This window comes from Eriocheir sinensis, chromosome 3, assembly GCF_024679095.1.
Source record: "Eriocheir sinensis breed Jianghai 21 chromosome 3, ASM2467909v1, whole genome shotgun sequence".
Lineage (NCBI taxonomy): Eukaryota > Metazoa > Arthropoda > Malacostraca > Decapoda > Varunidae > Eriocheir > Eriocheir sinensis.
The window spans coordinates 25,932,233-25,946,868 of record NC_066511.1 but is presented as its reverse complement, the minus strand read 5'-3'; the positions used below and the strand labels follow the sequence as shown (position 1 = coordinate 25,946,868).

Sequence of the window (14,636 nt, the reverse complement as noted above, 5' to 3'; positions counted from 1 at the left end):
GGCAGTAGGAAATGACAAATGCTGGGAAGGGAGAGAATGGAAGAGGAATTAAGGGGGAAGGGGGAGATTTACCCTATCCTAAAATCTCTATTCCTAGGCCTAACTACTACTCCCATCACTCCATTCCAGGCAAATTAGAAGGTTTTCCTGCTGCATATTCCCCTATTTCGCATGCGTAGTGGACATCTAAGCGACTTATTTCTGCGAGGAGATATTTCTCGCAACACCGGTACCTGATGGCCTTCTCAGACCTGTCGGCGCCCAAGTACACATATTTAACAAGGCTTTCGTGGGACTTTGGGGCACTTCCAGGAGTAGCTTAATGACCTCGATGGTAGTTTGACCCTTCTTCTATGCCATGAACATGAAAAGAACACTCATTAGAACCCGATTGATCTCCTTTTTGGCCTTTGAAAATAGTTGATGTGAAGGGTGGAGGCGTCTGGGAATACCGACCCTGGCAACCCCGGCCGTGTAAAGTTCAGCCTCTTGACGTCACTCAGACCGGCCAGCGCAGAGAAGCAGCAACCTCCACTATGGTAAGGCTGATCACTCCTTATATCAACTGTCACGTCCCTAAACTATTCGAGGGGTGATTATTAAGTGATGGGCATTGTGTGGGGAGAGGGGGAGCGTGTGTGCAGGGCATGGGGAGGCGGTGAGCGGGGTCAAGGGAGGGAGCCAGGCCGCCGGAGGACCGAGAGGCCAGGCCGGTCGATGTCTGCCAAGAATTCAGCGTAGGCATACCGTAGGCTGTACCGGTGTGGCAAAGCTTCATTACACCTTGTATTTAACATTTATGCGTTGTTTTCCTCAGCTAAACCTGGTCTGTTGGTCGGAAAAGCGAAAATGGCTCGCATAGCAACTTACTAATGAAGGTCATAGTGACAACCTTGATCAGGGACCTTGGGTAGTCTCCTCGCCCGCCCAGCCCCCAGGCATCGAAGTGTCACATACTGCATGGGGCTGCTTGTTAAGCCTCACTGATACTGTCTTGTCACTAGGAAGTTACCATAACGTTCCTGTCGCCTGGAAGAGTGTTCACCTTTAACAGTACATCTCCCTTAAAGTTATTAGTGAAATACATCAAATGCTGGGTTTTCAGCTGAGCCCAACCCAGAAGCTGTGTTATGTATTCATATATTTTGAGCCTGAGTCGTCAGTTCTCATGAATCCAGGATTAGATTATGAATTCCAAATGACAATACATATCTTTGTGATAAGATACACAAAGATATAAAGAGACTGCAAGAGTCCAGAAGCCCTATGCATGGCTGCTCCTGAAAATGAGTTGCTGAATTCCCTTCTAAAGCTTTAATTTTTGTTTGATTTAACTACATACCTGCTCAGTTAGTTCCACTCATCCTTCACCTTGTTCATGAACTGTCTTTATTTCCTTCCTGAACTGGAATTTATCCAACTTATACCCATTTCAGCATGTTCTTACATCAGTTTATAAGATAAGTGCTTTGCCTAAATTGCCCTTATTAATCCCCCTAATCTGTTGAAAAGCCTAATTTAATTCTACTGGGATGGAGAAAGTGGGCAAAAGAAGATCTAATAATATGCGATACAAGGGAATCAAAAGGTCATGGAAGGAAAATGAAAAAGGAAGCCTGTAGAAGAGACATGAAGAAGAACAGCTTTCCACAAAGAGTAGTGGGGGCCTGGAATGGCCTGGCAAAAATGTGGTTGACACAGACAGTTTATGAATTTAAGGTCAAGTTGGCTTATAGTAGATATAGAGACGGGAAAGAACAAGCGTAGCTCCTCTCCTGTATACCACAACTAGGTAAATACAACACACACACACACACGCTCATGGATATAAAAAGAGGAGTAGGAGATACAAAATGTTGTACTGAAACAATCTCCCACTTCATTTGCTAATCTCTATTCCTGGAGCAGGGTCTTCCTGCACACAAAGCCTTCAGAGGTAATGAGGCATTGCTCAAATTCTCTGGTGCTTTGTCATTATACTGGAACAGGCAATCCATCCTCTCTTCCAAGTAGCAGCAGGCCTGTTCACCTGGTCTTCTTGCCTTGTGGCCTTCACAAACTCCAGACTGGAGAACAGAATTGCCAGGTTGGGGATAGCAAACCCACCACATCCCTCCCCGAAAACCGCCAAATCCCGCCAGACCAATTTGCTCCCCCCCCCCCCCCCCCCCCCTAAAAAAAAAGGCAAATAACATTAAGGCATCATACGTAGACTTTTTCATTATCCAGAACACTGTATTTTCTTAGAATTTACATAAGTAAAACTAAAACTATAGTTTCAATATATTACACAGAAATCCGTTCTAATTTATAAACAATGTCATATATCTACTACAGTAATTACCCACAAAAGAAACAAATATATATCACATGATACTGAATAAGTTAATTATTAATGGCAATAAATAAAATGCTGCTTTAATATAAGAATTGTGCTGTTCAATAGGAGAGAGAAATTTATTTTTAGCCTATACCTATAGCTATAACTATTTTCCTCTATAGTTTTATAATTCAGGAAATCCAGGTCCGTTCCACATATATCCTTATAAGTACACTTACGGTATTTGACTTGAGTGAAAAGGGTTAACATTGATGATGACAGCTCAAATTCTTGGCAATAAATGCCGTTTCACAACTCAGGAGTTGTTTATTATGCCCACATATCATAAACATATATGGAAATTCACTTCCTTAGGCCTAGTGCCCTCCCCTCTTGACCTGATGTGACCAAGGGCAAGGAGAGGGAAAGGGAAGGGGGAGACAGGGGTAATTAGTGGGGAGAGGTCACAGGCAGGGAGTGACCCTGACCCAGGGTGTGAGGGCAGGCAGGGATCATCATTAGCAACTGAGTGCAAACATTCTTTTCACTCGCTATAGTCCACTAGGCTACATGTTTTATGAATCATGACCTCGAAGATAATTTTGATAGTAAGGATAATTTGAAATTTACTGGACAAAAGGACACCAAAAAATTGCCAAGCAGGACAGAAATCCGCCAAAAAAAATGCCACATTTGGCGGGAAATCCGCCAACCTGGCAACTCTGCTGCTAAAGCCTCATGCAATAATTGAACCCCCCCCCCAAATCATGATGTAATCAAAGAAAGCACAGTGACATGTATTTATATGAGGCTGGAAAGTTTGATATACGCTGCAATATCTGAAGAAATGAGTAGTTAGTTGAAGCATGCAAGGTCATGGTTAGAGGCTATAAAAGCTGTACAAAATATCACTAAGATAGTTAGCAAGAAATCTTCTGAGTAAAGACAACACTGAGGCAGAGAGTTCCACAGAAATATCTGGAACGGCCTGGAAAAAGCTGTGGTCCACACAAAGACAATTTAATGAATTTAAAACCAAGTTGGATTATAGTAGATATAGAGACGGGACAGCACGAGCGTAGCTCCCCTGGTATGCTTCATCTTTCATCATGGTTCCCTTCACTTTAGAAATGATGCATTCTCAAGCTTCCATTATCTTGTATGAAATTATTCAAATGAATGATTGTAGTGCAATGAGAGTGGTTCCCCAAATATTTTGCATGACTCCCCATTCTGGCTGCTAGAAAACTCTCATAGGTAACGATAAATTTTGGAGCACCTGCCGAGATGTGGGTTTGGTGCTCATTTCAATTGTATTGGCCCTTGACCTTGTGGCAGGTGATAACCTATTACCCTGGGACAAAGGGCCAGTATGACATCCAGGTTACCACAATTTACCCTCCCCAGATTACCTAAGACACTATTTATTTATTGACCAGCCTTAACCGGAGCATGAACAGCTGAGTGGGCTGTGTGCTGACTGCCCAGACTTGAATTCAAATCTGGGCTGAGCATGCTAATCCCTGTACCATGGAGATGCCTAAATAAAATAAAACCTGCTTCCTCATATCTATATTTTAAAATTAAGTTACATTCACAATGGCTACTGTATTTTCAGCCACACACCAACAGTCATAGTATTGTACGATATATACTATACCGGTACACCTATACACCACCCTTTCCTCTGACATTTCATAGCTCAGCTACATTATAGTCACACAGCAGATATCAGTAGCACACCATGAAGTCATTCAGCTCAGTTCATCTGTAGTGCGGTGACTATGCCTGATGAACGAGCCTCCAATAACCCACTTAGCCAGTGGGGTACCTCTTTGACCGACTCGGTAAGGAGTGGCTCTCCCGTCACGCTGGTCGCGGGTTCAATTCCAGGCAGCCGGGGAATACCCTCTCCTTGTTGTGATTAATTTCTCGTGTGTTTCGATACACGCAGAGGACGTGTGGGACCGAGAGAGTAATAGAAAAGAAAAAAAAGAATAGAAAATCTCTTCATTAAACTGGTGGCAGCAGTGGGATCCTATCCTGCGGTTCTGTTGAGTTTCCCCGAAGGGGTAACAGGAAGGATGGCCCATGCTCTCCGAGGGTAATAGAAAATGGGAGAGGAGAGTTGGAGGTATGTCTACGGGGACGTTGTGGAATAGTGAACCGATAGAGGTCACTGTCTAAGGTCTCAACACACAGAAATTAATCTGCATAGAGGGGAAAGTCGTGTAGTGCAGCGACTATGCCTGATGAACGAGCCTCCCATAACTCACTTAGCCAGTGGGGTACCTCTTTGGCCGACTCAGTAAGGAGTGGCTCTCCCGTCACGCTGGTCGCAGGTTCAATCCCAGGCAGCTAGGGAATACCCTCTCCTTGTTGTGATTAATTTCTCGTGTGTTTCGATACACGCAGAGGACGTGTGGGACCGAGAGAGTGCTAGAAAAAGAAAAAAAAAGAGAATAGAAAACCTCTTTATTAACCAGAGCAACAACACAACACCTATACACAAACTGGGTGTAGCATTTTCACACAAAGAAAACACGCAATTTCATTTTTTTGTAAACAAAAAAACACACAGAAATTAGCCCTTTTTTCTTCATTTTGGTTGTTAAAATTACTTGACTTCTTAAATTCTTCACTAAAAAAAAATTGGAAAAAACAAAAATTTCAAAAAAAAAAAAAAAAAAAAATAAAAAATCAAAATTAAATAAAAAAATTAATTAAAGAAAAAAAATAAAAAAAAAAAAAAAACCAAAACAAAACCTACCCCAGCATATCATACCCAGCATATTCATATACAGGGTGTCACAAAGCACATAACAACTTAAACACTATAAAACACTACGTGCTAAAAAGAAAAAAAAAAAAACATCAACAAAGAGAAAAACAAACACCAAACACAGCACACCACCACATCCACACCACCCGATTCAACGCAAGGATAACCCAGCAGCTGTGAGCTAATGCAGGAGAATTGCCAATGTTTTTTTTTTTTGTGGGGTGGACAGCACCCCAGGTTTGTGTTCCCGGGTTAAACATCACATGCTAAATGGAAAAAGGAGTTTTAATAAGCCATTTTATGGAATGAGCATCATGTTCACATCTCAACTGCTATAGTAAATATATTAAAGAAGCTATGAGAAAAATTATATTCAGGAGGCAAGGAGGAGAGAGAGGTAGTAAGAGTGTTATGAAATAACACCAGTCAGTAACTCATCAAAGTGAGTTAGTATGAAATCCATGAGATATCCAAAACTTTTAAGGAGTAAAGAAAGTGGATGTTAATACCTGGTAGACTATGGTTGAGGCCCCGTCCACATGATTGTGCACTGCTTATCGGGCTTGACCCTTTCACCAGGCAAAGTCTACTGATGGACATGTATTCTTGTCCACACGGCAGTGTCTGGCCCAGACAACCAGGCAGGGCTTGTTTTCTCAGTAACGCCATGTATAGTACTAAAACTATGCGTACTAATGACTGTAAACATTGTGTGGCACAATCATTTCTGTGTTGGTGAAACAGAAAAGGAACAAAGTGGGGAAAAAAAGGGGCCTTCGTGTGTCTGGAAGCAACCTACTACTGGACAGTGCCTGGTGAAATTGCTCAACCACCAGCTTGGTTATTTTATTAATTTCCTTGCTGGTATAAGCGGCAAGCCCATTGACAGGCAAACTGCTCACATGTGCCCGGGAACATTGCCTGATCATGTGGACGGGGCCGAGTGGTTAGCATGCCGGCGCTGCATCCAGAAAGACATGGATTCAAGTCCTGCCCGCCACCACAGCTGGGATTTTTCAGTCACCGTGGAGTGGCCTTTGACTACCCACATGCTGTCCTTAAGACCACCTATCAACCTGGACTCTAGATTCTCTATCTAAAGAGAGGCTTAAAGATGAGCTCTGGGGAGCAGCATGAGTCAAGCAAGATGGCACCCCTATAAACACTTGAGTGTGCCACAACAGGCTGGGTCTGACCATCAGGCCCCACCAAGACACCAAGAAAGCCTAATGGCACCATAGGCCAAAACATAAAAAAAAAAAAATATATATATATATATATATATATATATATATATATATATATATATATATATATATATATATATATATATATATATATATATATATATATAAAATAAGCTTAATCTAAGTTACTTCTCAAGGAACTTCATTGTACAAGCTTCTATGATCAAAGTAGCCGATGCTTTCAGGCCTCCCTTGTATTTACCTCGCTTCCTCTATGGGGAGCACTCTTACAGTTTGGGAATTGCTGTGTTATAAGCAGGAACTTTTCATTATTATATAGTAGAAACATATCGGTGGATCTCACACATATTTGTTTTCACTATTTACGTAAAATGTTTAACATGCAGGCTGAACCTGTGCGAGTATGTGTCACTGGGGCTGCTGGCCAGATTGGCTACTCTCTGGTGTACATGGTGGGGTCTGGGGTGGTGTTTGGCAGTGACACCCCAGTCATCCTCCACCTGCTGGACATCTCTCCCATGATGGGTGTCCTCAATGGAGTATGCATGGAGATAAGTGACTGTGCTCTACCCAATGTCCGAGGTAAGATTTTCATATCATGCGCCTCAATGTTTCAGTTTTCATGGGTTATTTTAATCCAGTACTGTTAGAAACTTATTCTTATAAATTTTTCACAAAAAATGTTGCTCTCAGGCTGCCTTTTAGGAAATGTCATTGATGAGACAAAATAAAATAAAATTATTATTTTTAGTTATGATATAGATGAACTACAGTCATTTAATCAATTACAACAAGTCATGTTCAGAAATTGAATTATAAATTTGATTAGACATTTTATATTTCCCATGTGTATTTTCTGTAATTGTCTTGTGAATATAGTGCCAGTTCATGCTATATTTTGCATGATATAAATATTTACACAAGGATATAAGGAAACCACAAGAGGCCAGATGGCCTACACATGGCAGCTCCTGAAAGGGTTATTCACCAGATTCCCTTCCCATCCCAAAATACATCTGACCCCCATTTAAATTTTTCATTTGTGTTTGCCTCAACTTCCTACCTGCCACTCATCCACCACAGTGTTCATGAACCAGTTCTTGTCTATTTTCTTCCTGAACTTGGATTTATTTACCTATATCCATTGCTGTGTGTTCTTACATCTGTTTTTAATGTAAGTACATACTTCATATAAAGTGCCATTATTAAACCCTCTGGTACGCAATGTTTTGACAGATTCAACTGCAAATCATGGTAATTTTTTCTACTCCTATTGAAGTAAAAAATAAATAAAAAATTTGTGCTCATATTTTAGAGCTTGAATTTACACACCCTATACCCCAAACCAGAGCATTTTAGACCAAATAGTTGCTGAGCTGTGGCCCATTAAAGCTGAAGAAAGACAATAGCGTAGAGGGAGTCAGTGAGAGGAAGGTGAGGGGTTATCCCCATTCCCTGGATACAGGTTGGGATCCTCCCTCCAGCTATCCAACATTCTGTTATAATAGGTTGGAAGGGATCTATCAGAATCGGGGCTGAGCACATGGTTGTCAGCTTTTAATAGGACGTTTGTGATTGTTGGTCTCCATGATTTTTAGGAATACTGAGATATGAATGATCGTTGTTCCTGGCACAATATTCCTCTTCTTAAATATCAACGCAACATGGACCCTTCTTCATATTGGTTTCAAGAGACTTCCTAAAAATGCTGGCTAGTGGTTCGGAATTATATCGCTGGCTTCCTTTGGAAGTTAGAACACATGGGAAAGTATCATCTGGTCCAGATGATCTAGTTTTCTTTAGTCTATCTATCTTTTAGCTATTTAGAATTGTTTTTTATTTGACATCTTAACACTACCTACAGGGAATGAACATGTGTTTTACAGAGCTTCAGTAGGTAATTGAGACATTTAAGTTCACAGTTATGAAGACTCCAAAACATAGCTTAGGTGTGAGGTCTCTCTTCTTTATCTTAGAAATGCTTCAACTTAATGAGTAGCCTCAGTCAACAATTTACTAAATGAATGTTATGGTTTTCAGATGTTATTGCCACAGATGACCCGGCCGTTGCCTTTAAAGATATTGATGCTGCCTTCCTCGTTGGTGCCATGCCCCGTAAAGAGGGCATGGAGCGTAAGGACTTGTTGGCTGCAAATGTCAAGATCTTTAAGGCTCAGGTGAGATTGTCAGAAGACTGAAATCTTGGGATTTTCTCTTGAGTATTGAACTATGTTTACATGATTTGTTTTTTCCCACACATGAAAGTTCCATTCAAAAATTTTAAAAAGGTTCTTGATAAAAAAAGATAATTCTGCTGTGATAATATGAGCTCAGAAACCTTTACTATCTCCATTAATTATGAAAACTGTGCTGCTAATATTAAATATTTTGTAGATTGGAGCTTGGGTAAAAAATCAACACTGTTGTAATATTATTCACTATACTATGCATGCTCATACTTTAGCCATACATCATAATCTCCATTGTTAATAACACTATTCCATGTAAGCAAGAGAAGGGAAATTCAACATAAAGAGCAAGAAGATTTATAAGAGGAAATAGTTCTGTGGTTTACTTAAATTCCACAACTTTTGGATGCTAGATGTATAATACGCACATTATGTATCAAAATATGTATTTTATGAGGTTGTATTACAGGGTCAAGCACTGGACCAGTATGCCAAGAAGTCTGTTAAGGTTCTTGTTGTTGGAAACCCAGCCAACACAAATGCACTAATTTGTGCCAAGTACGCCCCTTCCATCCCTCGTGAGAACTTCTCTGCCATGACTCGTCTGGACCAGAATCGTGCTCAAGTAAATTGAGAGAGAGAGAATTTTCCACCTTTAATAGATGGGAATTTTTCACATATTTTATAGACAGAATCCTAAACTAGATTGAAAAGTGCATGCTCTCTGGTAGAGCCTAGAGGGAATGTTATTTGATATATGGTGTAACTTTTATATTTCTTTATTTCTTTTTAGGTAATATACAGTAAATTTAATGTGATGAAAATGCTTTGACAGGCTCAGATTGCTAGCAAACTAGGGATCCCTGTTGCCGATGTGAAGAATGTTATCATCTGGGGCAACCACTCGTCCACGCAGTTCCCTGACCTCCGTCATGCCACAGCTCTTGTTAATGGACAGGAGGTTCCTGTGTATGATGCTATCAAGGATGATGCTTACTTGAAGGGAGACTTCATCACAGTAAGTTCTTTGTCTTTTCAATCATTCGTTTGGAATCGCATTTTTATGAGGATTCCAACACTATTATTGGAATATTTTTCTATCTTTTCTGTTCTCTAGAAACAGCTGAAGGGCAGCAAACAAAACACAACGGCCAAGTCAAGGCGGTCAAAATAGAAGTCAGTTTTGGCTGGAATAGTTTTGATAGTAATAACAAACATGACTATTAGCACACCTATTTGCTGCCTGGAAAAACTTCACCAGTTGCAATAATAATCATGAAAATTACCACTAAGCCTCTCTCCCTAACACTCTCTGCTGGATTTTTTTTTAACTTTTTCCATCATCATCACTTTCATGAGAATCATCATGCTCTGTACAAATGGGCCACAAAATATTGTATCATGGCACGATCACTTTACGTCGGAAGTAAGTATGAATTTCACCAATATCGTCTGACAACTGTAATCCAGGCTCATCAGGCTCTGGACACAATTTAAAGGGACGAATGTCCGTGCTCACAGGCTGCCTGCTGAGAGACAACTAAGCCACAGGCTCTTATCAGTTCAAATCCAACGGCACGAGAGAGTTGAGGATTAGTTTATTTTATGTCTTGCTTGAATCTTTGATACAAAGAATTTTGATGCGATTCTGAAAGATACGTTATTTTTGGCGAATTTTTAAAAGTTCTTTTGACGTGATTCGAGTCAAAAGCTCAGATGTAGACGGTTCCATTTTAACCCGAATTGCGTCATGGTGCGTGAAAGGGTTAATTGTCAGTTTATACTTATTTTTCTTCATTCTCTACTTCATATGCAATTCTTCACCAGTTGCAGCTTTTTTTTTTTTTTTTTTTGATCAGTTTCACTCCAAAAATGAATATATTTGCAGTCTGTCCAAAAGCGTGGTGGTGCAGTCATTGCTGCTCGCAAACTTTCATCTGCCATGTCTGCTGCAAAAGCTGCTTGTGACCACATGATGAGCATCTGGCAAGGGACTCAAGATGGCCATTTTGTGTCAATGGGAGTGTTTTCTGATGGCTCATACAATACCCCTGAAGGGGTGATGTACTCCTTCCCAGTCACCATCAAAGACCAAAAGTGGACCATTGTTAAGGTGAGTTGTATTCCATAAAATGTGTGTTATAGATTTTCTGTTTAAACATCTTCATCTGTTAGGTAATTACAAAGTCTTAATCTGCATTTTATCAGTTTGTATGATATACACTTAGCCCTCAATTTCCTGAATGTCAGATTTCCCCGACAAAATTCAGGGTTCGGCAACTGTTGGACATATGCTTGGTCAAATCCAGCAACAGGAGGGAAGGCACCTGTGAACAGTCAATAAACTAACAAAGGAAATAATCTCAAAGAAGTGCAAAGATTTGAAAGTAAGAACTAAAAAGGATGAAATAGAACTGTTGAGAGGAGGACTGAGTTATCAACAACAGGAAATTAATGATCAGTAAATTTTATACAAACAAGATCAAAGAATGGCTGAAGCATGAAAACATTCAAGAAAATACTGGGCACTTGCAGACATCAGTCGTTTACTCTGAAAGATGCAAATAGCAGTATAATTACTAATAAGGAGGAGGTATTGCAAGAAGGAGAAAATGGCCTGATTATAGAACTAATCAAAGCTTAAGGCAATATCATGCCGAGAAAAAAAATAGCTCACATATACAAAATGCTTACAAAGTCAACTCTTAAAACCTGAAAAAAATGCCACCATTATATTGATTTACAAAAAAAAAGATGACAAAAGGCAACTAAATTAACTACCTGCTGTTTCTCTTCTCCGTCACTTAACACAATAAGTGCAACACTAGATTTAAAGCAGCCACAAAAACCAGTTGTATTTCATAGTGGATACCCAACAAGAGACCCCATCCATGTTATCAACCAAGTTTTCAAAAAGTTAGCTCAGTAAAATAAATCATGATGCATAGTTTCATAGATCATGAGAGAATTTGAATCGGTTATAACTTCAGCAGTCATGCAGGCACTCAAGAGGCAGAGCTTAGGTGAAATGTACATAAAGGTGTTGGAAGGCATATATATATAAAAACAGGATTACAATCAGTAAACTTGCCTGTCCTGTTACTATGATTCTGCCTAAATATAATTAAGTGTACCTAACTACTTACACTAATCATTACAAACACACTCCGGTTTATCAGAGTCATTGATGAAGTTGGAGTAACATGATATCTCATTCTCATTTCACCATTTTGTGATACATAGCGAGCTACTATACATACTCATATTCTTTTTTCCAGGATTTACCAATTGATGACTTTGGACGTGAAAAAATGGACATCACTGCAAAGGAGCTTTGTGAAGAAAGAGATGATGCCATCGCTGCCTGCCAGGATTAGGATGGGTCAGCAGTTAAACCGAGGCTTTGACAAATACAAAATTCAAAATTAATATGGTTCCCTTTATCAAATTAAGAATATTAATTTGTGAAATTGAAAGATGAATATTTATAAAATTATCCAATCTGTAGAGCAAATTAGTAAACTATATTATCAAGAATATATATATATATATATATATATATATATATATATATATATATATATATATATATATATATATATATATATATATATATATTTTTATTTTTTATTTTTTATTTTATTTTTTTCCAAAGGAGTTACCACTCAGCAGATTCCCAATATCAGAATGGAAAAGTGAAAATTTATTTTAGCCATCATATGATCTGGTAAAAGATAAGGGAAGTATTTTAGCCAAAATTTCAGCAGTCGTCTGTACATAAGAACTGTTAAGTAGGTTACATTATGTAGTATGTATATACCCAAGTTTATCTCCCCGTATTTTTGTTTTTTGCCTTCAGTTTAGCTGCCCTCGGACATTACATTAAGTTGCTTGATACTTATCTGAATTTTAAATTGTCATAATTAAACCTTTAATTGTTTTTATTTTTGTGTAACATCCATGTATGTCATGATTTTGAAATAGACTTGCATGTGGATTACTACTGTATTTGTCATGTACTTATATTTACAGATTTACTCCCCAATGTTTATGTGTGTTTATTTGTTGGTGTTGGTGTTTATCTTACCTGTTCAAAACTATGGGCTTCAAAAATTCATGTTAAAAACTTGCATATGCAGCTAGAACCACTGATGGACTCTACTCCTTTATGGAATGGTCAAGTTGAGTTGGAATGTACTTGATAGAGTGGGACCTAATTCTTCTCTGAAGGAAAGCGGAGGGTTTAAACCTATTCATGCAGTCACAAGTACAAGGAGAAATACATACACCTGTATACATGGAAGAACTATGGAAATCAATCCTCAGGATGATGTTTATGCATTTTTGTTTTATTTGGTGAGGGTAGCTTCTAGTTTTACAAGTTTATACTGATATGATCCATGAATGCAGGTAGTATGGACTGAAGTGAGTAACTCCTGATAATATATAACCAGGCAAGAGTTGAGTAGCTTTTCTTGTAAGCATGCCTTCAACTACAGTAGCAACATTGCAAAGTTGGGGTGAAATACCATGTAATCTTGCCCAGTTACTTTTTTGCTTGCAATTCAAGTATACAGTGTTCCACTTAAGTATTACTAAGATAGTAAAAGTTTTAGATTGGGTGTTAAATATATATATGTACAGGCTGGCAGATCATTATTTTTATTGTTGCACCCAACTGAAAAGGTGTGCATTTGTAAGAAATCACCCTAAAATATCTCTACTAAAAACAATCAAGTAGAAAATACATGGTAAAGCAATATTCAAGATTTGAACTTGTACGCTCAAGATTTAGTTTCATTGAACGGACACCATAGGCAAATAACAAAGCAGTGGAATTGGAGGTACTGCCGAATTTGAAATACCGGTATTAACTTTTTTTATGTTATTTACCCCTTTGCACACATCTGTGGCACTGCCAAGCTGGTATGCTTAGGTGCAAACCATCAAAACAAAAGTGACCAATTAAATGCTTATTATCAACTTTTACAAGTAGTACATGACCCAGCATCCGCTTCCCTTCAGGTCATCTAAACTAATTGAATAAGTGATTTATATTGAATATGCAAACTTTACTTATGGCTGTTGTATTTCATTATTGCTCGATAAATCTTCCTCAAGCAAAAGTTAAATAGATTTGTTCATATTCTGTGGTCTATGATAACATGCAGCTCAAGCCATGCCACACAAAGTACGGCAAAATTTGCAAATTTTGTACGCAGATTTGTCATACTATGTTTGCTTAATGATTCCACTACTCATACATAAATAATTAATGAAAGCCTTATAAGATGATACTAAGGTATATATTTTTATGAGGTGTGGCGCATGTTACCTTGTATGACTGCTCGACTGAATGTTGTGATCATGTTCACACCATCATTATTTTGAAATTCAAATTTTGTATGTTTACTTGTCAGTAAATGAAATGTTGAATAGTAGTTTTATTTTCAGACATGTACCATGAGTTGTGGAGGGCATGGGGAGTTCACCAGAACTTTCAACCATCATTTTCTTTAATTACACTAAAAAACTAAGAATTTGATGTTGAAATGTTATATAGCCACTGATAGGTAACAGAGAAAGTAGCTAGTGGTAGCTTTTTGACAAGGATGATGTCAATAAGGTCTGGTGGTAAAAGGACAGTAGAATAGGGTATTTGGTTATGAGTATAATAAAGCCTTGAGGGGGAAAGATACGACTACTGGAAGTGGCTTGTGATTGGCTGGCTCTTGTGGCACCATTGTGTTTACAGAAGCCTTGCTACCAAGGGTGAGTGTTAGCAGTTCTTGGGGCATTTTTCTATATAGATATAGATGGATAGGAGGCAAAAAATCTATGAAAAAATTACCTGATGACAAGTGGAAATGAATTATATATATGGATTTTTTTTTTTTTTTTTTTTTTATAATTTACATTGTCTGTCCTTAATTAGACTGGATCACAAGTTGCTGGAAGTGACAAAATGCATGTTGTGAACAGCAGAATTGCATAGGAGTGGCATATGTGTCATCCCCATGGTCCACGTCGAATTGCATGAGTTGATTGCTTTCATGAATAGCCCACTGATGGACTTTTAATAAAGTTAGCATCATCATAGTCACTTGGCCGTGTTTGGGTTCGCACTAAATTATTTC

General features: G+C 38.7%; 1 protein-coding gene across 2 annotated transcripts; it reads left to right on the top strand.

The window, feature by feature from the left end:
• The first annotated feature begins 381 nt into the window (after positions 1–381).
• On the top strand, positions 382–13,935 carry LOC127007264 (malate dehydrogenase, cytoplasmic-like). 2 transcript variants are annotated; one of them, XM_050878026.1, is made up of 7 exons: positions 382–539; positions 6,697–6,892; positions 8,351–8,487; positions 8,969–9,124; positions 9,335–9,517; positions 10,388–10,612; positions 11,778–13,935. In XM_050878026.1, the coding sequence occupies exons 1-7, from the start codon at positions 537–539 to the stop codon at positions 11,874–11,876; spliced, it is 999 nt and encodes a 332-aa protein (XP_050733983.1). In that variant the 5' UTR covers positions 382–536; the 3' UTR covers positions 11,877–13,935. The 2 variants fall into 2 exon arrangements, with proteins under 2 accessions (XP_050733983.1, XP_050733974.1); XM_050878017.1 differs by lacking the exon at positions 382–539 and having other exon boundaries at positions 6,667–6,892.
• Positions 13,936–14,636: the final 701 nt, after the last annotated feature.